General features: G+C 43.2%; 3 protein-coding genes and 1 non-coding gene across 5 annotated transcripts in view; 2 read left to right on the top strand and 2 right to left on the bottom strand.

Moving 5' to 3' along the window:
* AP2B1 (adaptor related protein complex 2 subunit beta 1) overlaps positions 1 to 8,555 on the bottom strand; it is a 133,232-nt gene extending 124,677 nt beyond the window's left edge. For both annotated transcript variants that reach the window (XM_027624921.2, XM_027624923.2), the window contains exons 1-2: positions 8,129 to 8,555; positions 5,960 to 6,024 (exon numbers count right to left, since the gene is read on the bottom strand). The gene's annotated coding sequence lies outside the window, so the exon portion shown is untranslated. The remainder of the gene's footprint in view (positions 1 to 5,959; positions 6,025 to 8,128) is intronic.
* Positions 98 to 5,472, top strand: PEX12 (peroxisomal biogenesis factor 12). The gene is made up of 3 exons (XM_027624930.2): positions 98 to 1,960; positions 2,288 to 2,841; positions 3,631 to 5,472. Exons 1-3 carry the CDS (start codon positions 1,835 to 1,837, stop codon positions 4,028 to 4,030), a joined length of 1,080 nt encoding a protein of 359 aa, XP_027480731.1. The 5' UTR covers positions 98 to 1,834; the 3' UTR covers positions 4,031 to 5,472.
* LOC113908364 lies at positions 6,149 to 6,245 on the bottom strand. Its single transcript, XR_003515440.1, has one exon. It is a non-coding gene; the product is annotated as a Z30 small nucleolar RNA (small nucleolar RNA).
* Positions 8,556 to 16,580: 8,025 nt separating the features above from the next.
* Positions 16,581 to 24,833, top strand: SLFN14 (schlafen family member 14). Its single transcript, XM_027567898.2, has 4 exons — positions 16,581 to 17,640; positions 19,140 to 19,268; positions 21,222 to 21,936; positions 23,999 to 24,833. The coding sequence occupies exons 1-4, from the start codon at positions 16,581 to 16,583 to the stop codon at positions 24,831 to 24,833; spliced, it is 2,739 nt and encodes a 912-aa protein (XP_027423699.2).
* The last annotated feature ends 2,172 nt before the right edge of the window (positions 24,834 to 27,005 follow it).

Here is a 27,005-nt window from a genome sequence, read left to right as displayed (position 1 = left end):
GGGAGAGGGAGAAGCAGGCTTCCCGCCGAGCAGGGAGCCCGATGTGGGACTCGATCCCAGAACGCTGGGATCATGACCTGAGCCGAAGGCAGACGCTCAACGACTGAGCCACCAGGCGCCCCCTGTAAGGTAAAAGTCTTCTATCAACGTGATTTTCGCTGGCAGGTTATTTGGTAGAGTAAAAAACACGTTTAGAACTGTAAGATTAACTTGCAAGATTTTATTGAAACAAACCCAAACTTTGTTTTTGAGGATTCTCATTGTGCAAACCAATTGTCTTTATACCATAAGGTCCTGTAAGGCAGTGAATACCTTTTATTCCTATCCATTTAGCACAGCAGTGGGGAGGGGTTGGAAAGAAAGAGGAATGGTTGAACTTTAACTCATCGAAATTCAATAAGCCTGTATAAGCAACTCAAACGAGGCAAAGTCGCACACAATGTAAAAGCACTTTGCAAACCGTAAATTACGTTAATTTTCGTATACAAACAGTGAAAAGTACCATCTGCCAAGCGTCCCCTGTTCATTCTAGCTAGAACTCAAGATCCCTCTTTCTTGGCAATGTATTCATATCGCTATGACACATTCAAACGTGTACGAGAGCAGGAACCATTTCATCGAGTGCGGCAAGTGCCTAGTTATGACTGAACATAACTACACGTAGAAGACAGTTAATCTACCAGCTAGAATGGAGTCATGGAAAGTCATCGTTCCCAGTTCTAACGAACTGCAGGAACCTTTTTTAATAATATTTTTAATAATTGGCAACAAAGCTAAAGGCTTCTATCCCCGGCTGCGTCGCTCCAAATCCTTCCTGGAAGGCGGCAGAATATAAACTAACCACCACCCCCGCCGTACGCACAGAGAACTTCCGTACTTCCATATTGTCTTTTGTCCCCCCCGACCCCTAACTAAATCGCCCAAGGGAACACAGGCCTCAGCAGCAGGCCCCAACTCTTGGCTCCGGGTGTCAGACGTCGCCGCGGCGCCCCAAACACCTTGCCAAAAAGACCTCTGCAGAGGGAGATTCAGAGCTATGGCTTCCCACAGAGGATGCGAAGCAAAACCAGCTAAGCAAAGCCTAAAAAACGAGCACAGGTTTACACTTTAAGCCAGGCCCCCAGTGACTTATTTCAGCGGGAGCGGAAGCGGAAGTCCCAGTGCGATCATAGAGTTCGCTAGTTCCGGTTCTCCGGCCACGTTCGGGTAGAGCGCCTCCCCTCCGTCGGCCGTTCCAATCCCCGGCCGCTTCTATTTCCGGGTGCGGCTTCTGTCATAAAGCGGAGGCCTCTCTTCAAACGTGGCGTCGTGGGTCCTTCACGCCTCGCCTGGGGTCCGCGCGCAAAGATAGGCGCGGACACTTGGCAGCCAACAGCTGGAGCCAGTCCTCGCGTACCGGGTCCGCACTGGCACCTCTAGCACCTCAGAGCTGGCTGGCTTTTAAGCCCTCACGATTGAGATCCCGATTCGTAGCCTCCCGGACTACAGCTCCTGAAGGGAGCACTCCTTCGCCCATACCTGTACCCCATAGGCATGCTCTGCCCTTGCAGGTGCATTTGATAAATCACCCCTACCCCACACTACCACTTTCAGCTTAATTTCTGCCACGTCTGCCTTAATTTCGTTCTTAACCGCCTTAATTTGAGACACCCCCCGCCCCCGGCTCCAGAAGAGGTCTTCACCCGCCCCCCGCCCCCAATTCTGTAAAAGAGGAGTTTTGGGTCTCTTGCAGAAAGATTACCTTTAAGACTGAGCACCCGTTTGATAACTAAAACAAGTTCATGCTTACTAAAGAGTTTGTGGGCAAAGCGAAACCCAGCGCACACAGGAAACTATGGCTGAACATGGGGCTCACATCACAACTGCTTCTGTGGCGGATGACCAGCCATCCATCTTTGAGGTGGTAGCACAGGACAGTTTAATGACAGCCGTGAGACCTGCTCTTCAGCATGTGGTCAAGGTAAGGTATTAATTCTCGGAAAGGTTTTAGGGACGACTGGGTAAAAACCAAACCAATAATTTGAGTTTATTTGGTTGCCTAGGTTTTGAAATTGCCAATTAGCGTATAATTCATATCCTATGATTTAACAGTTATTGAGTCCCTGTTATGTGTAAAGCCCTGTACTGAATACCCAGCACTTCAGGGAGGACAGGGCAGACCCCCAAAAGAAGTGACTAGTTTAAACCGAATGTATCAGAATTCAGAGGAAAAAAAAGGAAATGTGAATACAATGCATTGTAATTATTAAATGGAATGAAATTCATTTATTAATTTACTCTGCTTTAGGTTCTCGCAGAATCAAATCCTGCCCACTATGGCTTCTTTTGGAGGTGGTTTGATGAAATCTTCACCCTGCTAGATCTTTTGCTCCAGCAGCATTATCTGTCTAAAACCAGTGCCTCATTTTCTGAAAATTTTTATGGCTTAAAGCGCATTGTAATGGGGGACACACACAAGCCTGAGAGATTGGCCAGTGCTGGTCTCCCAAAGAAGCAGCTTTGGAAGTCAATTATGCTCCTGGTTCTTCTTCCCTACCTGAAAGTGAAGCTGGAGAAGCTGGTATCTAGCCTGAGAGAAGAGGATGAATATTCTATCCACCCCCCTTCTTCCCGCTGGAAACAGTTTTATAGAGCCTTTCTGGCAGCCTACCCATTTGTTAACATGGCATGGGAAGGCTGGTTTTTTGTACAACAACTTCGATACATCCTAGGAAAGGCTCAGCATCACTCACCATTGCTGAGGCTGGCTGGAGTTCGGCTAGGTCGACTTACAATTCAGGATATACAAGCTCTGGAGCACAAAGCAGCTGAAGCCAGCATGATGCAGCAACCAGCCAGGAGGTAAGGCTTTAACATTTCCCAAAATCTTTCACAAAGAAATTCTAAAATCTTAACCTAATTTTATGAAACTCACCTTCCTCAGTGTACTTTGAGGTATTTCATAAATCACAGAAAAATTCTTGTGTCCGTAAAACAAGAGTTGCCATCCTGGTAACCTTCCTTATCACACTAGCTACATTTTTATGCATGCTTGCTGTGTGCCAGGCCCTGTGCTAGCTGTCTGCTTTACATACATTATCCCAATCCTCCTCACAACTCAGTGAAATAAATTCATTACCTCGTTTAACACCTGAGGAAACTAAGACCTAATAGCTAAGTACCTTGCCAAGACCACACAGCTAGAAGGTGGCAGAACTGAGATTCGAGCCAGATCGACAGTTCTCAAGACTTTCTAGTTAATGTTTGTGTTCTCCTACAAGTTCAAAAATATATTCCTCAATATTGCTATTTTTTGTTAAGTGAGTTGTCTTTTTTTCCGGACTTACTATCTTACACACACAAACACACATTTATCAACGTCTCACTAGTTTCTTTCTCAAAACGCAAAAACAAAACCCTCGTCATTAAATACAAAGTTTAGCTCCTATACTCCCAAAATACTGTAGGTCAGAAAAAGGAAAGTTTAGAATAGATACTAAAGGAGACAATGCCAATCTAGCAACTACTCAGTCTCCAAACTGAATCAGTGATTCTGATGAAAAGTTTTAAGAGGTACATTTGTATTAGTCATTCTGTGATCATACCTAAATAAAGTTTCTCCTTTGCCTCCTTGTTCTATTCCCCTACCAGTTTTGGTGAGAAGATAAAATCAGCTCTGAAGAAAGCTTTGGGAGGTGCTGCCTTATCCCTCTCTACTGGCCTTTCTGTGGGAGTATTCTTTTTGCAGTTCCTTGAGTGGTGGTACTCATCTGAAAATCAAGAAACCATCAAATCACTGACTGCCCTGCCTACTCCACCACCACCTGTACACCTAGATTACAATTCCGATTCTCCTCTGTTACCCAAAATGAAGACTGTGTGCCCACTGTGTCGCAAAACCCGGGTGAATGATACTGTTCTTGCCACCTCTGGCTATGTGTTTTGTTATCGCTGTGTATTTAATTATGTAAGGAGTCACCAAGCTTGTCCCATAACAGGTTATCCAACAGAAGTGCAACATCTAATTAAACTGTACTCCCCTGAGAACTGAAAGGGATTAGCATTTTATCTCACAACAAAATTATTGCACTATAAGGCTGAGAAACTGATTTTCAGCACAGTACATGGCACTATTTGAGTCTTCTCATCCCCAATTCGTAATTATATGAACTTTACACAACTAGAGTTGACCTTGAATGACGTGTGTGTTAACGGTGCCAACACCACCCCCCCAGTAGAAAATTCACATATAACTTTTGACTCCCCCAAAACTTAACTACTAATAGCCTACTATTGACCGGAAGCCTTACTGCTAACATCAACAATCAGTTAACACATATTCTGTATGTTAGATTATATACTGTATTCTTGCAGTAAAGCTAAGGAAAAATTAAAGTCGTAACAGAAAATACATTTATAGTACTGTACTGTAAAAAAAAATCCATATATAAGTGGACCCACACAATTCAAATCTGTGTTCAAGGGTCAGCTGTATATGGATTCTTTAAGAGGATATATCCATTGATCTAAACCTTTTAACTTGCTCTCTAGACTCCTACTTAAGAGTTTAGCAAGCTGGTTAGAATAAGAGAATCAGGATTGACAGGGGACATGAAGGTCAGTGTAGACGAAGTGGATGAAATAGGATAGTACAGAAGCTTTTCCTTGAAGAACAAGAGGTATAGAAGCTCTCAGGAAAAACCCAAGTTAGACCTTATAAAAGTGGGTGATGGGGAAGCAGCCCTTTTCTTGAGAAAAGAAAGCATTTATCTGCCTATGAGGAAGAACTTTATCAGTTTGCAAACAATGTGAAATATGGACCTGCTCTTTACAGAAATACTTAGAAACAGTTTAGAAAAACAAAGCACCTTCCATATACTGTGAGCCACTTGTTAAGTAGCATCTGCTATAGTGTATCAGCTTTTAAGTAAGATTCCTTTATGAGCCATACTTATCTTTTCTTGGGCAACTGGTTAAAGAAAAATAGGGGTTGAACGTATATATAGAGCAGTCTGAAGATTTCAGTGTGAAAGCAAAACAAATAAACAAGAGATGACATAATATACTGATTTAACTTTGTGCAAAAGAATCTTAATAAGCTTTTCTTGCTGTTAAGAGTTTGCTAAATGGGCACGAATTATTCTGGCTATTACTAAGTTTCTATGAAACGCTTAAGTAAATTTTAAGAATAAATGTTTTTGGCAAAGAGTCATTCCAAGTTGTCATGATTAAGTGGAAACAAAGATTACTTGAGGTGGAGGTGCCTGGGTGGCTCAGCTGGTTAAGCAGTGTCCAACCTTGGTTTCGGCTCAGGTCATGATCTCAGGGTCATGAGATCAAGCCACACGGTAGGCTCGACCGCTCAGCGTGGAGTTGGCCTGGGATTCTCCCTCTCCCTCTGCCCCTCCCCCGGTTTGCCCTCACTCTCTAATAAATAAATCTTAAAAAAAAAATTACTTGAGGTGTTTAAAGTACATTTTTCATTCAGACCACCTTTGACTTTGAGGTATTTTTGTATTGACATTTCGCTTTTTTTTTTGCTAATCCAATACTTGGAGGAAAAAACCTCTACTGCAACAGCAAGAATTCAGCTTTGTGTGAAAGACCCTGTATTAGAAATACTACAGGAACATTTAAGGTGCTTATGTAGCAAAATTCATGCCACTGGATTGTCAGGTTGGTGAAAATATATGGGTAGAGGAAGGATGAAAATAAGTGCCTCTGCTGAGACAGGTGTTTTCTAATACTTTAACTCATTTAGCAATTGAAAGCATATTTTCTGATAGCGTAAAGTTGATAAAATTAAACTTTGAAATGGAATAACCCATGGATTTGAAAATATTAACATTTTTCTGTACCATAAGAAGAATATAATGGATATTTGTTAAAGTTCTTGTTAAATTGCAAGATTTTACCAAAACACCATAGTTAATTAAACAAACATTTTTAATACAGTAATAAGTCAATAAGAAAACTGAACCAGATTCAGGATTGAAATAACGTAGTCCTCCACGAAGATATCAAAGCCAGATTTTTCACCTCAACCTAAGAAGGAAAACATGAAAGTATCAGCAACTCAAAAGACTATAAAAGAAACACTCTTATACATAATAAAATCAGTATCCAAATACATGAGAACATTCCAATCTGGGAAAACCACAACCAGAATCAGCTCAGAGAGAAGATTAAGGAATCATACCCTGGTCAGAGCCAGAACTGAGGCAATGGCAATACCAGGTCAGACTATACTTCACTCATCATCGCATCATTGCATTTCACATCCTTATATACCTAAGCGCAGTCCAACATTATTTTCACATCCAAGAAGACTTAGGTTAACCTATGAAAAAAATAAAGGCTTCTATATAGTTAAGTTTCAACCATGGACTTTCAATAAGCAGTTCATTTTCCACTATGCTTGCTTTAAAGACTCGGCTGTACAAGAAAGCAAACTTGAACAAGTTTTGGTTTGGAGGAGCTTGTTTTTGAAATACAGGAATGGAGAAGCATTTATGGTTCAAAAACTTCTTTTTTTAAAGATCCCAACATCATGCATGACAAAATTCCAGAGATGTCTGTGAAGGGATTTATAGTCTAATTCTAAAGCAAAAGCTTTAGAAAAGATTTTCTACTAAATTCCATTATAAACTCCTGTTCATTTAATATACAATTTGATTTACAATTCTGCCAATAAAGATAAAAAGTATAGTCATAAAGTTTTTATACTGGAATCTTCTATCTTTTAAGAGTGCTAGACCCAGAGAGGCTATGTGTTGCCAAAGGTCCACAGCAAATTTACAGTAGAGCTGGAAAGAGAACAGAGGTCTGAATACCAGATTTATATTTTTCCACTACCAGCTAAATATGAGGTTTACTTTCATTTTTCTCCAGACCATTGGCAACATAACAGAAGCAATGCAGGGGCGCCTGGCTGGCTCAGTCAGTGGAGCATGGGGCTCTTGATCTTAGGGCTGTGAGTTTGATCCCCACGTTGGGTGTGGAGGTTATGTAAAATCTTAAAAAAAAAAAGTAATGCAAAAGTCTAGATAATTCACAACCTGGATAATCGATTTCTGAATAAGAAAGTTGACTGCATTTCATTTATTCTAAATGACACTCTCTGGTGGTATGCTATCACCAACATGGAAAAGTACTTAGGTCACAATGTCATCCTCCCCAGCCTATCAGCATGGTATTGTCTGTATCTAAGTAACAATTCTGGAGACAGCATGTGCTTCCTTCAGCCATCTATAAATGTCAATAGATCGATACTCCTTAGTAAAAACTGGCAGCTGTTGTTCTGTGTTGGCCATTCAGCAACTAAACTCCATAAAAAGAGAGAAACTAACAAAGTGCCTGTTTTACAGGGGTTATGATTGATCCGTTAGCTCATCACTCTCTACAGGTGAAGTACATGTTATAAATGAGGAAAACAGGGGCACTTGGGTGGCTCAGACGGTTAAGCGTCTGCCTTCGGCTCAGGTCATGATCCCAGGGTGCTGGGATCGAGCCCCACGTTGGGCTCTCTGCTCAGTGGGCGCCTGCTTCTCCCTCTCCCTGCCTTCCCCCTGCTTGTGCTCTCCGTCAAATAAATAAATAAAATCTTAAAAAAAAAAAAGAGGAAAACAGAGGCTGAGAAAAACTTAACTTTGTCTAAAAGCATAAAACTGTCTAAAAGCAGAGCTCCAAGTGAGCTCCCACCATACACAGCAAGCACACATCCCTAGTTCTCTTCCTCAGCACACTCTGCTCCATCTGGAGTGCCTCCCCCAACCCTTGCCATCTGGAGAACGCCTAAATTATATAACCCTACTCAAACGTCGCCTTCTCAGTAGAGTGGTCTCTAACCCCCAGTCGTCCTCTTCTGACTCCCACACCCCTTCTCCCCACCACAGCACGCATCACACGTCACTTATTCACCCATGCACATCCCTCACACCCCGTCTATCCCACCAGCCCCACGACAATGAGTTCCTACAGAACCAGGGCCGTGTCCTACTGGCCTTTGCATCCGTTACACTCAGAACGGTGCCTGGTACGGAGGACGAAGGTCAATAAATGAACGTTTAATTCAGCCAATGGGCGACCCTCCCTCCTAAACCTTACCTTCCTCGACTATAATATCAGCACAAAAATAAAGCCAACTTACCTCCAACACTGCAGGTGGGTAAGGAACATACCTCAAGCATCTCTAAGCCCTCCCTTCCCAAGCTTCTACCTCATGGCTGTCCCCACAGCGCCCGGCGCAGGACACCCAGTGCTTACATACAGTGGACCCTCAACAAAATAATGATAATAAAGTCCAACCCCCAACTTCAGCAAAGACTGAGAGGAGCCGTTCTTGCGGGGAAATACGAGTAAGGCCGAAGCCAGGGCATAAACCAAAGTCCCAGACAGGAGTCCACAGCCCGCTTTCTGAACTCCTCAAGCTCCTTCGCCCTATCTCAGGAGGCCTGCAAACACTGATGGCAGCCGACCCTCGGCCTTTTGGTCCCCGGCTACACCCGGTCCCGGTCCTGCTTCCAGCTTCCCGCTTCTCGCTGGCCTCGGCCTTGCTGCCCCGCCGGCGTCCGCGAGCCCAGTAAAGCCCTCATGGAGCAACCAATCCTACGGCCGCCAGCGGGTCACGTGGGCAACAGCCTTTGTCGGGAGGGGTGAGAGGAGCAGCCAATCGGAGGGCGAGGCTGACATCAGGGGGTGGAACGGGCCGGGAGGCGGAAGGGCCTTTCGCGTTGCTTCCTCGCGTGGGGTCTTTGTCCATAGGCTAGTTGGTTTCCAGGCTCTGAGCGGCTCCTGCCTTCCTCCAAGCTCCCTCCCTTGGACCTGGGACGTGTGTGGCCCGTTGCCGGCGCTTTGCTTCACAACTGCAAAGGGCATCCGAGAGAGTTGTGCCTTGGCTTTCCGGGAAGAATTACCGATTCAGATAGTGATCCAACGGGATTTACTGCGCCTGTTCGATTCCCGCGGGAGGGCTAGGGATTAGGGTGGACGGTGGAGGAATATGTCCCTCTCGGTCCAGGGAACTCTTTGGCTGGCCGGGCGCTTGGACGCTTCCCAAATAAGCAGGAGGTGCCGCAAGAAAAGTGCAGCTAAATACCAAAGAAATGCGCAGGAAAGACTTCCTGGGAGAGGTGGCATTTGATCTGAGTCTTGAAAGATGAATAGGTTTTAAAAATCAGGAGATTCTGGAAGAAGGAATAATTTAACGCCCGAATTAAATGGCAAAGCGTGGGGGAACTTACAAATTTAGGGAAAGTCGAAAAAGTGTGTTTCAAACTTCGGTGAGTTAGAAACACCAGGAGGAAATTTAATAATGTATGTGTCCTCTAGCATCAAAGACAACAAAAACCCAAAAATGCCTGGGGCACAGCTCAGACATACTGAATCAGATATTCTGGGTTTGTACCCCAGGCAGATGTATTTTTAAGAGATGCCCCAGGGATGATTCTGATTTACACCGAAGTCTGAGGACCACTATTAGTGTTAAAGAAAGGGGGTGGTAGGAGATTTGAAAGACAAATCAAGACTTTGTCAAGGATGGTGGCTTGCTGGCTGTGTAGATTACTCTGGTGGAAATGGGAGATTTGAAGATTTCAGTCAGAGGAGATCGGTGGTCAGAGCTCTGCTTTAGGAAATTATATGCAACTGTGTTTTTAAATAGATCAAAGGAAGCAAAATGGAAGAACGGGAGCTATTGCAGGTGATTGCAATGATCTAGGTTGAGAGCTAGGTGGCCTATGAAAGGCAGGTGAGGAATGTGATGAGTGTCAGCTAGGGATGGGTAGAAGGTGTCAACCTAAATAGGGAAACTGAGGCAAGGTCAAAATTGTCAAAAAGATGAGTTTATTCAGGAATAGCAGAGGAGTTGCAGTTCAAGACACCCAAACTGTAGCAAACTACAGTGAGTCCCTTGAGGGTTTGGGGTAGGCTGTATTTATGGGCAGGGAATGCAAGGAAGAGAGAGCTCAGTTAGAGTCTGTTAAAATAAAAAACAAAGGGAGACCAGCTTTGAAAACTCACCAAGCAGACAAAACCAGTCCGGTCATACAAACAAAACTCAATCCAGCTCATTTTACAAGGCCAACCCCACCTGGGTCATTTCTTGTTCAGACCTCTGGAAACCACAAGCAAAACTTCCTAAGGTTGATATGAGGCAACCCCTGACCAACTCCCTATCATTGAAGAAAATTCCAATATCAGTTTTCTGTAAACCACACATCTATGGGAAATGAGTTTCTCAGTCCTTAAGTTTTATTTTCCTGAAGGCACACCTGTGAGATTCTTCATTTTATATCTTCCGGTTCCATTTTAGATGCAATTCTTTCACAAAGGACATGAAGAAATACAAGAGAAGAATGGAGAAAAATGGAGCGTCTTCTGTAGCAGACCTATAAAGGATTTCCATTGTACTTTAGAGACATGGGAGGTTAGACAGTGAAGATAATGGTCTTTGCATTTGCTATTTTTTTCTCCCTGGTTTTCCCTTCCTTCCCCATCTCTCCCTCTCAACCAGGTACATTCTTTTTTTTTTTTTTTAAGATTTTATTTATTTATTTGAGAGAGAATGAGAGAGAGAGAGAGCACGAGAGGGAAGAGGGTCAGAGGGAGAAGCAGACTCCCTGCTGAGCAGGGAGCCCTATGTGGGACTCGATCCCGGGACTCCAGGATCATGACCTGAGCCGAAGGCAGTCGCTTAACCAACTGAACCCCCCAGGCACCCTCAACCAGGTACATTCTTACTTGCGGGTTCCAGCCCACATACCATCACATTTATGAAATCTTATTCTCACACGCATAGTTATTGTCACTCCTCAGAACACCTGGAGCACCCTGTTCATCTGTTGTTAGTGCTCCAGAGTGGCACTAGGGTATAGTGGCCATGCATGTGGACTACATTTGCAAGCTGTTCTAAGAGTTGAATGAGCACATAGAGAATGCATAGCACATAGAGTACTCACCTGATGTTATTATATATGTCACACTGCAATGAGTTAATACATGTTTTCCCTCTCTAGATTGTGAGCAGGACATGTGTCTCATTCTGGCTAACAGTAAGGCTGCATAGCAGAGTGATGGTAAATGAGATTTGGAATTAGATCGACAGGGGTTCAAATCCCAGCTCTGTTACTTACTAGGTGTGTAGTCTTGAGCTTTACTTCCCTGAATTCAGTTTCTTCATTTATAAGATGGTGAAAATAATGCATGTCTTACAACTTGTTATGGGGACAATTTGAGACAATCACAGCTGCAAATCTGGCCCAAAGAATGCAGTCACTAAATGGCAGGTTTTATTGTGATGTGTAGCCCCAGAGCATAGTGTCACGTACAGAACACAGTAAGTGCTTCATAATTGCTTATCAAATGAAAAATTGCCATTAAATGCCAGGCACCACACTAAGCTCTTTATGTACATCGTCTCATTTCATTCTCACAAGAATTGTACAGAGAAGGCATTATTATCATTTCCAATTTACACAGAAGTCATCTGAGGCTTAGATTTGCATAACCAAGGTCTCAAAGCCGGTAAGTGTCAGAGTAAGGGTTTCAACATCTTTGGTGATCAAAAAAAAATAGCCGATTGAATGAGAGAATGAAAGTTAAGAGACTTACCCAGAGTCAGTGGTGAGGGAGAGCCAGCACCATTGCTCTTGGTCAGTGTGCTCTCCATACTCTTGGAACCATCTCTGTGAATGAACTGAAGAGTAGATGGAGGCCAGTATTTGGCAGTTTGTGTCTAGTATGTGCAAGGGCTACGTCCTAACTACCCCTGTTGATAAACTGAAGTGCTTAGTGAATAAACACATCTTAAATAAATCGGAGGCTCTAGTGTTTAGCCAATTGGCAACAGCACGACCAGATCTCCCAAGACCTAAGAAAAAGTACTGTCCAAGCTACTGATTTCAAGTTGTTTTGTATCATGGACATTTGCATTGAGGTTATTAGAGTCAGGATGTGAGATCCTCTCTGGCATGATAACCTAACCATTCGCATCCAGGGGGCTTAACTAAGGAAATTCAAAGAAGAAGGAAGAGAAACTCACTGTGCTCATTGTTCACATTTTCCCTCCTCCCAGTTTCGTTCCCCAAAGTGCACTGAAAAAGAAAGAAGAGGAAGAGTAGGAGGAGAAGAAGCAGGGCAGGGAGGAGGAGGAGACAATCCGGTTCCTAGTTTTTCTGCCCAGATAATGTTCTTCTTGTTCAATGGGAAGGAAAAGGGAGATGTTCAGGTAGATTTCTGATTTTGAAGACTCCTAAACAATCCCAAATCCCAAACTTGAAAGGCAGCAGGAGTATGAGCTTTTGTAGTAGGCAGACCTGGCTTTAAACCCCCACTCTTCCACTTACTGGCCGTGTAATCTTAGTCTCCGTGTGGTATGCCACACTCCCTTCCTGACCCCTCGCACCCCAAAGCACATGTCCAGTAAATGACGGTCATTATTATCTTTCTAAGCATAAGTAACATCAGAAGGATTTCAGTGTGAGAGAGAGGCTGAGAGTTAAGGCAGGTGACAGAACTAAAAGTGAGACTGAATTTGGAGGTGAAGTGAGTGAAAAAGCCGAAAGGACTTTGGAGTTTATTACGTTGCCGTGCTGATGATACATCATAGCATCTGTTCTGTCTCGTATCCTGGAACCTCTATTCAGCCAAACAGGTACAAAGGGTAATGCCAGCAAAGCAGAAGCTGGTAGGAACAGTAACCTCAGTTAATTTAAAAAACTAGGAACGTCCAGAAGCCTACATGAGAATGCCACGGCACGATAAACAAACCGAAACAGACACACAAAGTTGTTTGATGGTATGATTTAGAGCGAGGGAAGTATATTTGTTTCCCTTGGCTATTGTAACAAATTATCACAGGCTTGGTTGCGCAAAACAACAGAAATGTATTCTTTCACAGCCAGAAGTTTGACATCAGTTTCACAGGGCAGAAATCAAGGTGCTGGCAGGGCTGTGCTCCCTCCAGAGGCTCTAGGGGAGAATCCACTTTGCGCCTCTTGCAGCTTTCAGTGGCTGCTGGTCTTCCTTCTCTTGTGGCCACATCGCTCGCTGGACTCTCTGTCTCTTTGGTCACGTTGCCGCCTCCTCCTTTGTGTGTATCATATCCCTTCTGCCTCTGTCTTAGGAGAACACTGAGCTGAACGTAGGGTCCACCCAAATGATCAAGGGTAATTCCCTCATCTCAAGATCCTCACTTAATCACATTTACAAAGACCTCTTTTGCTTGCAAGTTAAGACTTACAGGTTCATAGGGCGCCTGGGTGGCTCAGTTGGTTAAGTGACTGCCTTCGGCTCAGGTCATGATCCTGGAGTCCCTGGATCGAGTCCCGCATTGGGCTCCCTGCCTCAGCAGGGAGTCTGCTTCTCCCTCTGACCCTCTTCCCTCTCGTGCTCTCTATCTCTCATTCTCTCTCTCTCAAACAAATAAATAAAATCTTTAAAAAAAAAAGATTTACAGGTTCATAATCATCATCTTTGGTTGCTGTTATTCAGCCTACTACAAGAAGCTTGCTCTAATTTTTTTTTACATTTTATTTTTAAAGATTTTATTTATTTATTTATTTATTTGAGAGAGACAGACAGAGACAACGAGAGAGAGCACAAGCTGGGAGAAGAAGGAGAAGCAGACTCCCTGCCAAGCAGGGAGCCCAACTCTGGGCTCGATCCCAGGACCCCCGGGATCATGACCTGAGCCGAAGGCAGATGCTTAACCACTGAGTCACCCAGGCGCGCGCCCCAGAAGCTTGCTCCAATTTAACCAGCATCCCCAAATGGGATAACTCTCATCTGTTTGTTTGTTTTCATTTAATTCGGTTGTTTTAATTATAAAAACAATTATGTTCAGTGTACACATTTGGGAAATACAAAAAAAAAGTTAAAGAAAAACAAAAAGGAAAGGAAAAGAAATTAGATAAAAAAAATCATGTGTACTCTTCTCACCCAGGAAAAGCCAGCCCCTCACCAATGAGCATTTTTCTAGGCTGGGTCTTATACCCAACAAAAAAGGAAGAACAGGAAAAAGAAGGTAAAGGTAAATACGATAGAACAAGTGATTTGGAGGCTAATGGAATAGGCTGGTAATTCTCATAACGGATATATACAGGGGAGCCTAATTTAAAATAAATGTAGAACTACGAAATGATGAAATGACATTACCTGGGGCTGGAGAGGCCTAAGTGCAGATATGCGGACGTGACACTCCGCTCTTCAGAGGTGGGAAGTTTAGCTTTGGCCTCTCACTCTAAAACCCCTGAATGTGTCCATTACCACTTCATTCACTCCCAGAGGTCAGAGCCTGGCTTGCTAATCTGCCCTGTCATAGGCTTTTCTCGAGTCCTTATCAGCCTTCCTCAGTGTGTCAATGTTATGAAGACTAGGGGAGTCTGGCAGAGTCCCTGCTCCTCCCAGGCTGATATCAAAGGGCAGCAGGAGCTATGACAGAAGGCAAATATTTAGACCAGAGCCAGATGTGGAACTGAAACAGCAAGAGGAAAAGCAAGAGTATCAGGTAAAAAAAAAAATTTTTTTTTAATCTCATCCATCTCATCTTTGGGGTAATTTATGTCTGAGAACACAAAGGGCTTAGTAAAAGAGTAGCTAACTTGTAAACTTGTAAAGGACAGTGGGTGAGAAATTTGGGGAAGTTTAGAAAGGATGTTCGTATGGAGCTAGAATCTCAGAAAACTTTGTATCTATCATAGTCCTTATCAGCATCCAAGTGACATCAATGAGACTTGGTAGTCCAGAGAGTATAGGTCTGCTAGTTCAAAAGCAATTTGATTTGTTCTGTGGGCCCCAGCCAGTGGAAATTTTAGGGAGACAAATTATAGTTGAAAAATCAGGAAGCCATTTCTAACAACTGACAGAAAATAGGAGGGTCTAATTTGAGAAGTACTGAGTTACTGGTTGCTGGAGGTGTTCAAGCAGTTGCTGGAAAGCAATTTGTTGGGAGTTGGGAATACTATAGAGAGGACTTAAGAATCAGACAAATGGGGGCACCTGGCTGGCTCAGTCGGAGGAGTGTGTGACTCTTAATCTCGGGGTCATGAGTTCAAGCCCTATGTTGAGTATAGAAATTACTTTAAATAATTTTTAAAAAGAGAATGAGATAAATGGTTAGGCCAGAAGATCTTTAAAGTTCCTTCCAACACTTCTGTGATCCTATTATATCAATAGAATGTTATCAGAAATTTCTCTAAGAGCCATACTTTTACATTTACCTAGAGAAGATGCTCCTGTATGAAAAAAAACAATTCATCAGGTTGATTCTGGTTTGCCTGGAGGGAGTGAGAAGGCAACCAAGAGCAAACTAGGGCAGAGGAGGGTAGCCATCCTGTGGGATGCCTGCTTTTTTCCCCTTGGCGGGTACAAAGAACACCCACATGGCCTCTGCTTGGCGAAAATCAACAGAAGAAATGGCTCTCTTTTCCTAGAGGAAGAATTTTGATTTGGGTTAGTAAATATTTTGTTTTGCAATTAACAAAAGCTCAGGGGGTTGTTTCTGAAACATTTGCTGCAGAGCCCTGATTTCAATTTGGGTGGCTGTTCTCTGGTCTGTGAAGCAAAAAGGAGATTGACCTCAGTTTAATGACTATGTCCCAAAGTCTCAGTTCTCTTCCAAGTCTTAGAGGTTCCCATGGCCCAGGGCAGAACTATTGAGGAGGGAAAGAAAACTCCTGCCCCTGCCTCGCACTGTGTATGAAGAAATGTATTTTTAGAAGAAGCGTTGAGGAGGGCGCCTGGGTGGCTCAGTCAGTTAAGTGGCTGCCTTCAGCTCAGGTCATGATCCCAGGGTCCTGGGATGGAGCCCCGCATCAGGCTCCCTACTTACCGGGAAGCCTGCTTCTCCCTCTCCCACTCCCCCTGCTTGTGTTCCCTCTCTCGATATGTCTCTCTCTGTCAAATAAATAAATAAAATCTTAAATTTTATATATATATATATATATATATATATATATATATATATATATATATATGAAGAAGTGTTGAGGAGCCACACTGATTTCTGCATTTGGTATCAATAGACATTCTTTCAGGAGTAAAATTTTTTAATTGTATAAAATAGGGCATAAGGAAAACCAAGTTTTATGTTTGTTTTTATAGCAAGATCTTCTACTTCACATATACCCCAGGACTATCCTCCCTTAGTTCTCTATTGCTTTCCTTCCTTTCCTCTTTGAATTATAAATAGGAGCATCTTCTGGTTTCAACCTCTGTTTCTGCATATTCTCTAATAACTTGCTCTGGCTCCCATGCCAACCCATGCCCTTTAGATCCGGGCTCACTGTTGCCGCTTCCTGATTTTAACTAAAAAATGACTAAAAACTTCAGCAATGTAATTGTCCATGATGGCAAAATATTAAGCATTCATCTTCATCTATGCCTGTTCATGCTGGAAAGGCTTGGAGTCTTGGCAAAGTTGTTAGAGAACAGTAATATCAGAGATTATCTCCAATACTGAAATGTATCTCCAATAATTTATGACTTCGAAGAAAATATTGTAATCTCTGGGATACTTGTTAATGTAGAAACCACGTTTCTGTCCAGGTTATTTACTGGAACCTCTTCTGTGTTACCATTTGGAGCACAGAGGGGCTGCTAGGATGGCCGGCCTCCACACCGACATGGAAATGCTCTACCCCGAGACAGTTGTACGCGTGGGCAGGGTGACTTTTGGAGAAGAGAACAGGAAGAAGATGACCAATAGCTATCTGAAAAGAACCGAGAATAAGAAAATCATCCAGGCCACGTGTGCCCTGTTAAACTCTGGAGGGGGTGTAATCAAAGCAGAGATTGATGATAAAACCTACAGTTACCGATGCCACGGGCTGGGACAAGATCTGGAAACTTCTTTCCAAAAGCTCCTTCCTTCCGGTTCACAGAAATACCTTGACTACATGCAGCAGGGGCACAATCTCCTGATTTTTGTGAAGTCCTGGAGCCCAGATGTTTTCAGCCTCCCCCTCCGGATCTGCAGCTTGCACTCCAATCTCTACCGGAGAGCTGTGACCTCCACGGTCAACCTGAACGCCGGCAGTGCTCTGGAGCTCCTCAGAGAGAAGCAGTCTAGAGCCCAGAGAGGGAGCTTGGGGGTGAAGGAACTGAGTTCTCAGAAAGTTCCTGACAGGGACATTCAGGAAGAGGAAGACATGAGGATTTCTGCCTCAGAGTTGTTTCAAAAGGACAAGCTCACGTATAAGGAGAAACTCAATTTTACCGAGTCAACCCATGTGGAGTTTAAAAGGTTCACCACCAAAAAGATTGTCCCCCGGATTAAAGAAATGCTGCCTCATTATGTTTCTGCATTTGCCAACACCCTCGGGGGATACCTCATTTTTGGGGTCGATGATAAGAGCAAAGAAGTGTTTGGATGTAAGAAAGAAAAAGTGAACCCTGACTTGCTGAAAAAGGAAATAGAAAACTGTATAGAAAAGTTGCCAACATTCCACTTCTGCTGTGAGAAGCCACAGGTGCATTTCACTACCAAAATCTTGAATGTGTACCAGAAAGATGTCCTGTACGGCTATGTCTGTGTGGTTCAAGTAGAGCCCTTCTGCTGTGTTGTATTCTCAGAGACCCCGGATTCCTGGATCATGAGGGACAATTCTGTCACAAGGCTGACGGTGGAGCACTGGGTGGCCATGATGCTGGGTGTTCAGTCAGGTAAAACAGAAGGGAAGTCGTGATCCCCTCTGCAGGGAGGAGCCCCTTCTATGTCCTCTGTGGCTGTTCCGTCAGGTATTTTAGTTGAAGCAGATAAGCTATTTTGCTTATAAATATTCTCCCATTACAGGGTTTTTTTAAAAAAATATTTTCAGTTCCAGGGTGCCTGGCTGGCTCAGTCGGTGGAGCGTGCAACTCTTGATCTTGGGGTTGTGAGTTCGAGCCCCACATTGGGTGTAGGGATTACTTTAAAATCAAATCTCAAAAAAATATATGTTTTCGGTTCCAAAGACTCAGAATATGAACTCTCTGAGGTCAAGAAATGCTTGGGTGTTAGTCCACTTTGGGAAAGTTTTCCCATCAGCCACGAGTTAGTGAAAGTTCCCTTTTATTCACGGTAACTGCCTGTTGAAAGAATTTTGCAGGCTGATATCCCTAGTCAAAAATGTGCACCGACAGTGTCACTCTAAAAATGGTGTTTGAGAGAAACACTGTTTAAGGATGACTCCACTAATTCTTTCAAGGGAAGCTTGTTGACAAACTTGAATGGTTCTTGTGACATTAGGAGCTAACACCTTTAACCAGTGGGCTTAGGGCACCACCAAGTGGGGGGAAAAACGATGCAAAAAGGAGATGCTGGGCAGGGGTGGGGTTGGGGGAGGTCGACTCCTAGCGGTTTCACTTGCCTTGCAGTCTGGTTGGAATCAGCCCTGGTGGTTTCTAATCAATCCATAAAGGACTTACAGGCTGAACAAAGCTTATCAGTTTGCCTTTACGGTCAATATGTTTCAAATTTGATAAATGAAGCTGGGATCAAGACTTGAGTGATTTTGGTGGATCATTCTCCTGTCCTCAATTGGAGTTTACTTTTCTCATATACACACCCCCCAAACTACTTTTCTCATATACACACACCCCTGCCATTTTCTGTTCCATCTAAACCTTGAATGGGGGCTTAAACACACTATAACAATATAAAAAAATACTGTGCTTAACTTTTTCTGATTCTGCCCCCCTCGCCCACTCTAAGCCTTTCCTCTTAGGGATGACTGGGAATCAGAATATCAGAGTTAGAAGGAAATGTAAGGGTCACCAGCTCACTTTGGCACGGGAGAGAAGATAAATGACTTGCCCAAGATGAGTCACACAGTGACTTAGAAGATGGGTGACCCTGCTGGACCCCAGGCTTCCTTTCCTAACCTATGTGAACTGTTTGAGGCATAGAAACTGTGAGTGTCTCAGGCACGATGCACATATCATGTCAACAGTAGTAAAAGCAATAGAACGAGTTTTCTGGGGCACCTGGGTGGAGTCGGTTAAGTGTCTGACTCTTGATTTCGGCTCAGGTCATGATCTCAGGTTTATGAGATTGAGCCCCGTGTGGGCCTCGGTGCTGGGCGTGGAGCCTGCTTAAGATTCTCTCTCTCCTCCCCCTCTTTAAAAAAAAAAAAGAAGAGTTTTCTTTTTTGTCTGAAACAACGTGCCATGTATTTGCTTAGCAACTTCCAGTCTGACCACCGACTCCAGCTTTCCCATGAGTGCACCAGCTCCATCAGCACTGGGAAGCCCATCATCTCCCATTAAAGTCCTGGAATTGAAGGGGCCTCTGCAACAACGTCTGTTTCCAGGTATTCCCTCTTGATTTCAGCTGAAGGGACTGTTTTCTAAAATTCGTTTGGGGTGCACCTGACTGGCTCAGTCAGTACAGCCTGTGATTTGATCTCCGGGTTGTGAGTTTGAGCCCCACGTTGGGCATAGAGTTGATTAATAATAAGTTGGGAGGAATTGGTAGCAATTAGTCCAAGGCTTTCTCCTTAGAGGAGGTCAAATGTAGGATTTAGCAGACATAATGGTCCTGAAATAATAAATATAATGACCCTTGCTTCTCAGTTGTTGTATCCACACTACATTTTTTGTGCTTTGGGGTTTCCAGTCACATATGGCTTTTGTTCTCCAAATTTGAGAGAATTTAATCTAAATTCCTTAAGTCTATACCATAAGAGAACTGCCCCCGGGCTTTCCAATGAGAAGGAGGTGAGCCATGGGGTCACCTGGACTCTTCCTAAAGCAGAGCTTCTCAAACTGAGCACTATTGACATTCGAGCTGGACAGTTCTTTGTTGAGAGGGGCTGCCCTGGAGGGGAAGAATGAAGGGGACTAAATCGGAGGGGGAGACGAACCATGAGAGACGATGGACTCTGAAAAACAAACTGAGGGTTCTAGAGGGGAGGGGGGTGGGGGAGGGGTTAGCCTGGTGATGGGTATTAAAGAGGGCACGTTCTGCGTGGAGCACTGGGTGTTATGCGCAAACAATGAATCATGGAACACTACATCAAAAACTAATGATGTAATGTATGGTGACTAACATAACAAAAAAAAAATGTAATGAAAAAAAAGAGAGGGGCTGCCCTGTGAACTGTTGGATGTTAAGCAGCATTCCTGCCCTCTACTCACTATAGATGCCCGTAGCACCTCTCCAGCTATGACAAAAAATATTCCAAACATTGCCATAGGCCCCCCCCAGGGGGCAAAATTGCCACAGGTTAAGAATCAATGTTCTGAGGGCAAGTTCTTACTTCCCTAAAGCATCAGGTTCACACACACACACACACACAGAAAAACCCTTAGCAGGAAGGAATACCTTCCTCGCAGGAGTGGACCTCTTCCGGTTGAGGAGGGGGTGCTAGCAGGCTTTTCTGTGCAGACTCCTCCCTGCTGCCTTCCCCTGTACGAGAGCTGCCAGAAATGGGAACTTCAGAGTCCTGGCCTGTGAAGAGGGGATACTTTCTTTTTAAGAAAATATTAATTAATTTTTAATTTTAATTCCATTATAGTTAACATATAATGTTATATTAGTTTCAGGTATACAATACACTAATTCAGCAGTTCCATATATTACTCAGTGCTCATCAAGATAAGTGTACTCTTAATCCCCTTCACCTAATTTATCCATTCCCCCCCCCGCCCACCTCCTCTCTGATAACCATTTGATTATTTATAGTTAAGAGTCCATTTTTTGGTTTATGTCTTTTTTTCCTCCTTTGTTCATTTGTTTTGTTTCTTAAATTCCACATATGAGTGAAATCATATGGTATTTGTCTTTCTTGGACCGACTTATCTCTCTTAGCATTATACTCTCTAGATCGATCCATGTCATTGCAAATGGCAAGGTTTCATTCTTTTATATGGCCGAATAATATTCCATTGTATATATGTACCACATCTCTATCCCTCCATCTATCGATGGAGACCTGGGCTGCTTTCATAGTTTGGCTATTGTAAGTAAAGCTACAATAAACAGGGGTGCCTATATCCCTTCCTATTAGCGTTTTCGTGTTCTTCGGGTAAATACCCAGTTTTGTGATTACTGCATCTCTCTAGATATGTCTCCTGAGGCAAGGGAAACAAAAGCAAAAACAAATTATTGGGACTACATCAAAATAAAGAGGGGGTGCTTTCTTTGTACCCAAGGAAACCCACAGTTCCATGGCTAGATTCATTTCTTCCTCTGATGTTGCAGGAATACTTACAATATGCTTTTGTAAATTTTAGTTAGTAACTTCTGTCTCTTGCATTTTCAGTGACATGGGAAGAGATACAGTTTAAACCAGAATCCCTCTGTAAGAAGCTCTTCTCAGATCATAAAGGACTCAAGGAATTAATGAAGACACAGATATATCCTTGTTCTCAGGGGATTGTGATATTTTCTAGAAGCTGGGCTAGTGATGTTGGCTTAAGGAAAGAGCAGGATGTCCTGTGTGATGCTCTCCTCATAGCGGTGAACAGTCCCCTGGTACTCTATACAATCTTAATAAACCCTGGTTGGAATGGAGGGCTTGAGTATGCCCAAAATACTGCTCATCAGTTAAAGCAGAAACTGGGAACTCTTGGTGGTTACACAGGGAAAGTGTGTGTTATCCCGAGGGTGATGTACCTGCCCAGCACACAGCAGAGCACTGGCGAAATCCTCGTGCACTACCCCCAGTCCTACAGGCTTGCCACCAAGGATGAAATGGAAGACTTGTTGCAGGCCCTTATCGTAGTCTCACTGTGTTCTCGATCTCTTCTGAGTGACCAGCTGGGCTGTGAATTTTTCAACTTGCTCATAGAGGAGCAGTGTGAGTTGCTTTCAGAGAGCCTTCAGGAGACACGAGAATTGTTCATCCACTGCTTTCCGGGAACCAGGAAGACAGCCCTGGCCATAAAGATCATGGAGAAAATTAAGGATTTGTTCCAGTGCAAACCAAAAGAGATCCTATATGTTTGTGAAAGTGACTCCTTAAAGGATTATGTGACGTAAGAATTCCACTAACTCAACACAATAAATATTTTTAGTCAGTCTTTTCCCCAGTATCACAAAAGTTTAATTTGTGTTTTTAGTTTTAAGACTTTGCAATGCCTTAGCTGCAAAAATGTGAGACCCCAAACTGTATACACATTTCCAAATGATCAGGTAGTTGAGCTATAAATGGGTACTTTGCAATGCCTGGGCTTAAACATCTCATTACAAATTAGCCAACTATACATCACCTTACGTTTCTCTAACTAGAAACATTTTTTTCCCCTACAATCTCTGGCCTTCACTTTAAGAAAAGAAGAAATAAACTTATCTTGCTTTATATATACTTTTTGCTTGATATTTAATGCTTTAAAGTCAAAGAGTATTTTAGTTCATTAGACATGATACCTAACAGGAGCTTGAATTTAAATACCATATGATTTTGTTTATAAAATATTTTCATTCGTTTGACTTCTGAACCAACAATTTCAGAAAACATGCAAATCTGCCTCTGATTTAAATCTTCACCTTTCAATTTAGTAAAAGAAATGGCTGTTATACAAATCCAACAAATGAGGGCAAACGCGTTTTAATTTTTGGTTTGGTTTACCTATTTATTCAATAAATCTTTTCTGGGTACCACTTATATGCTAAGAATGTGTACATGTAGTGTTAGTGGGTGAAAAACATATTGAAGACCTGGCCATAAAGCCTAATAAAGGAGACAAAGAAAAAAATAAGCAATGTGAGTGTTGTGCAATTAGTATGATAATAAAGATATGCTTATCTTAACTTAGGCTGGAGGTTGGTTAATAAATAGTCACTAGGGAAGGAGATCCTTGGGCATACTCTTAAGAAGTCAGTAGAAGTGGATAAAATGAGGGCTTTTTAAGCAAAGGGCACACAGCAAATGCAAAGGCACATGAGAGAATCAGAATGGTGGGTCTGACTAGGCCAGTGGGGTGGGGCGGAATGTGGCAGGTGATGAAGTTGGAAAGGAGGTAGATGCCAAATTGTGGAGGATCTCATAAACTGTGCTAATGACTATGCATTACAGGTAAGTTTAAAAATATCCCAGTCAAAATGCAGATTCAACAAGTATCTGTTGAAGCCCAGGAGGAGGGGGCTGAGAACAGTGCTTTTCTTCAAGAAGTCTACACAGTCTAAACTGGGAGAGAACGTGAGTAGGTGTGATTCAAGGCATAGGGAGTAAAACCCCAAGGACTGTATATGTAAAATCAGGAAATCTGTAGGAATGAGTGATATTAGTTGGATTCAAATTAGAGGAGGCAAGAAACAGCCAAGTTATGTAGCCAAGTTATATAAATATATAAGTTTTTTAACAAACTTGGTTATATATACTTATAAATTTATATATATTTATTATATATATATTAAACATGGTTATTTCCCGTCTCCTCTAATATGCTGAAACATACTGTAAAGGAAAATTGAGCTAAGGAAACACAGTAGCAGTTCCAGAGAGGCAAAGCCCAGTAGATTTGTTACCCTCTTGACATGTCCCAGAACTCAGCAACCTCCTGATGTTTTCCTTACAAAAATCTAGAGAGGCTTTGGTTTTTACTACAAGTAAGTGGGGGAAATAGGACTTGCTTTAGAGGAATTTGTACTAGTTCATACCTCTTTTGCACATAAAATTATGTCTCTAGGGACCTGTTCTCCAGTTCTAAAAAGGCCAGAAAGTTAAGTAATGGTAGTAACAGGCATAAATTATTTTTGAGATTTCCTTTACACGTGATAAGCTTGTCTTCAGGGTTTGCCAAACAGCAGAAATAGACTAGTAATAGAAATAAAATCTCCTACCTGGGTTCATTTCAAAAAGTTTCACATGCAGATTTAGTTAGATAACCCCAAAGAGTAAGGTTTGCAATTATGTATTATTCTCTCTGTCAGGTCACTTGTAAGTAGAATGGTTTTGTTGTGTTCATGATACCACTGAATCAGTGAACGAGCCTCTAGATGAGAACTAGACTCTGATTCCAATCCACGTAGGAATGAATACACGGTATTCCCTTTGCTTACATGGCTGAAACCTTATTCTCTCTGGCATCCTTACAGCCAACAAACCACCTGTCAAGCTGTGACCCGGAAGACCTTCTTACAAGGGGAGTTCCTAAAGATTAAGCATATAGTGATGGACGAGACTGAGAATTTCTGCAGCAAATATGGAGACTGGTACTTGAAGGCCAAGAGCATCACCCATCCAAAGGTGAGGGGAGCTGGAAGTGAAAACCTTCATCGTGGGATTCTCTGGATTTTTCTGGACCCTTTCCAAGTCCGTCATGCAGATATTAATGGCCTCCCACCTCCATCTGCTCAGTTTCCTCGAAAGACAATCACCAATGGGATCCACTGTGCTCTAGAAATAGCAATGGTCATGAAAGAAGAAATGAAGAGGATCAAAGCCAATCCACCCTCCAGCATGTCCCTAGACACACTGTCCTTGTTCAGGGAAGCTGCCTACGAGGAAGCAATGTGTGCCCAGGCCCTGCCTGGGGTGTGTGAGACTGAGACTAACCTGACTATGGAACAGATTGTAAAACGGGTGGCAGAAAGGTGTTACGACCTGTTCCAATGTGGCTATCGGCCCAAAGACATTGCAATTCTGTGCAGGAAAGGGGAGGACAGAGGACGCTACGAACTTGCCCTGCTAAAAGCAATGGAATTATTTGAAGCTCATGGAGCAACAAAGGTTGCGTTCAGCCAGGCCTCTGGTGTTTGGGGCAGTCGCATCATTTTCGACAGTATTCAGCAGTTTTCAGGTCTGGAGAGGAATATTGTATTTGGGCTTAGTCCAGAATGCGCCCTGTCAGAAGAAGCTCATAAGCTCTGCTTTGCCTCACGAGCCATTAAACATCTTTACCTGCTCTATGAAAAGAGGGCAGCTTTCTGAAAATTATTTTAACAATAGTCAGCCAGAAAGAGCAGAGTCCCTTCTCCCAGGCACCTTTTCACGTATTATCAGTGGGGAGATCAAGGCACAGTAAGTATGGCGTGGAGCCACAGAAATGTCTTTCGGGAGTGACCCTTCCCTTCTGTGTGCTGTCACTGTTCTCTTCCCTGTAAAATCCTAGCAGATTGATTGAGCCTCTGGTTTTCCTAGTCCAGTCCATCTTTCAGGGACCAGAGGTTCCCCTTCGATAGAGAACGGAGTGTGTGACATCCCCTGCCAATGTATCTGCAGTGAGTCCCCAAAGTCTTCAAGCCAAACCAATTTCCAAGGCTTTGCATGCTACACCCTGACTTACTCCCCTAACACATCCTTTGTTCTATCTCCTCTCCCAGGATGTCTAAGGCACCCCAACCTTGCTGGCCTATGTTGGGAGTGGTGGGTAGGATGACTTCCCGGCTACTAACTTGGGGTATCTGAAGGGCAACACCTTGGTTAGCACCTCCTACTGGCTATGGGTCTCAAGCTTAATGGGCCTAGAACTTGATTTCCTCTTTGTGCTAAGTATGGCTTAATCTCTTGGGGATGGATTTATGCTAATCAAGCTCACAAAAGACCAATGCGCAGATGAAAATCTCACTCTGCCAATTTACAGTGAGGATTGTAGTAATAGGTGGGCCAGAAGCTTTTGCTAATCAGTATATTCACTAGTAACCCAGGAGGCCAAATTATATAAGCATAGCTTTGCGGCGATGGTAATCTCATTCAAATGTATGAAGACTCAAAGCATTGTTAGACTATTGCGATCATCTCTAAAATAGGAATATTTTGACCACAAGAACTAGACAGGTCAGGTTTACAAAATAAAGCAAATTTAGAAGGCAAAGGGTGACTAGGTATTCCATATCCTCTGCCTCAGCTGAAATTGCTCTTCTCCCCTAGTTTCTAAACTTTCCAGGTTGACCACCAGCCTTCTTCCTCACTCCTCCCAACACACACACACACACACACACACACACACACACACACACACACACATTTTGCTCCCATTCATTCTCCACCTGTTGATACATTCACATAGGCTCAAAAGTGCTTATACTCTGCTACTGGCCTGGGAAGTGGTCTGTCTCTAAGAGGCCTTTGCGCATCCCTGAGCTCTTCTGTTATGATTTGCTGTTAATGTTACTCTAATTCTGAGTTTCCAGGGAGCCTGGAAGGCAACTCTACCACCTACACACCCCCCCACCCCTGTACACACTCCTGGCTACTTGCTGTGCTCTCTTATCAGCCTTCAAACTCTTGTCTGCCCCTCTACCTGCTGAAATCCTTGCTTGCCAGTCAAGTCCTTGTTCAAATGCCCAACTCCTCTAGTAAACTTTCACCACCCCCTTCCTTAAATTTGGTCTCCCCTTTTGCAGCCATTCTGTGGCTTAAAAGACTTCTGATGATAGTGCCAAACTCATTCTAAATTGTGCCAGAGAAGTAGCTGTTGGCATCATGAGATCTTTGCAATATCTTCCTATCACGTCTTCTTTCCAATGTATGGGAAATAGAAATAAAAATCAAAGTTCCCTTTCTCTAGTAGCTCCCCAAATAGCGAAGCCAATGCTGTGCTCTTCAACGCAATCTCACTGTCCTGTCTGTAATGATTGTTACGTTGCTTTGGAAATACTCCGATTTCCAGATTGTTTTTAATTCTGGAAAGGTTTAGGACAACCTTATTGATACTGGAGAGGCATGAATGCAAAAGAGAGTGTGGAAGTAGTCCTCTGGCTATAATTTCAGATAAAACCTATCAGCTTTCCAAGGGGTGGGAGAGCAGGCAGGGCTTGGAAAAGCATTCCTAGCAGCCTTTTTAATTGCCCAGGCCACCAGATAGGCCAGTCTGAACCTATGGGCCAGCTGTCTCGGCGAATGGATTGAACAGAAGAACTTGTCCCCTGACTCTTGCTGCTTCAATTACTTGACATTTCCTCCTTTGTACCTTTCCTTGGGGTTTTGGGAGTACTTTGGGTGGGAGAAATAAAGTTCAACAATTAATTAGCTTCTGATGAAGGAAAGATACCAGTGCATGAACATTTGGATAATGGGAGATGTGTGAATTCTCTAAAAATAAAGAGTCAAAAGTGGAGAGGGATTAGGGGAATAGAAAACAGGGGCCCCTGGGTGGCTCAG

Source organism: Zalophus californianus, chromosome 16 (assembly GCF_009762305.2).
Source record: "Zalophus californianus isolate mZalCal1 chromosome 16, mZalCal1.pri.v2, whole genome shotgun sequence".
NCBI lineage: Eukaryota > Metazoa > Chordata > Mammalia > Carnivora > Otariidae > Zalophus > Zalophus californianus.
The sequence above is the reverse complement of the archived record's forward strand: the minus strand, read 5'-3'. Positions and strand labels throughout refer to the sequence as shown.

Excerpts from the sequence above, each read along its gene's own strand:
- PEX12 (XM_027624930.2), top strand. The coding sequence starts at position 1,835 with ATGGCTGAACATGGGGCTCACATCACAACTGCTTCTGTGGCGGATGAC. Across the intron at positions 1,961-2,287 it reads CTCTTCAGCATGTGGTCAAG|GTTCTCGCAGAATCAAATCC; the intron begins GTAAGGTATTAA and ends ACTCTGCTTTAG. Across the intron at positions 2,842-3,630 it reads ATGCAGCAACCAGCCAGGAG|TTTTGGTGAGAAGATAAAAT; the intron begins GTAAGGCTTTAA and ends TTCCCCTACCAG.
- SLFN14 (XM_027567898.2), top strand. The coding sequence starts at position 16,581 with ATGGCCGGCCTCCACACCGACATGGAAATGCTCTACCCCGAGACAGTT. Across the intron at positions 17,641-19,139 it reads GATGCTGGGTGTTCAGTCAG|CAACTTCCAGTCTGACCACC; the intron begins GTAAAACAGAAG and ends GTATTTGCTTAG. Across the intron at positions 19,269-21,221 it reads GCAACAACGTCTGTTTCCAG|TGACATGGGAAGAGATACAG; the intron begins GTATTCCCTCTT and ends TTGCATTTTCAG.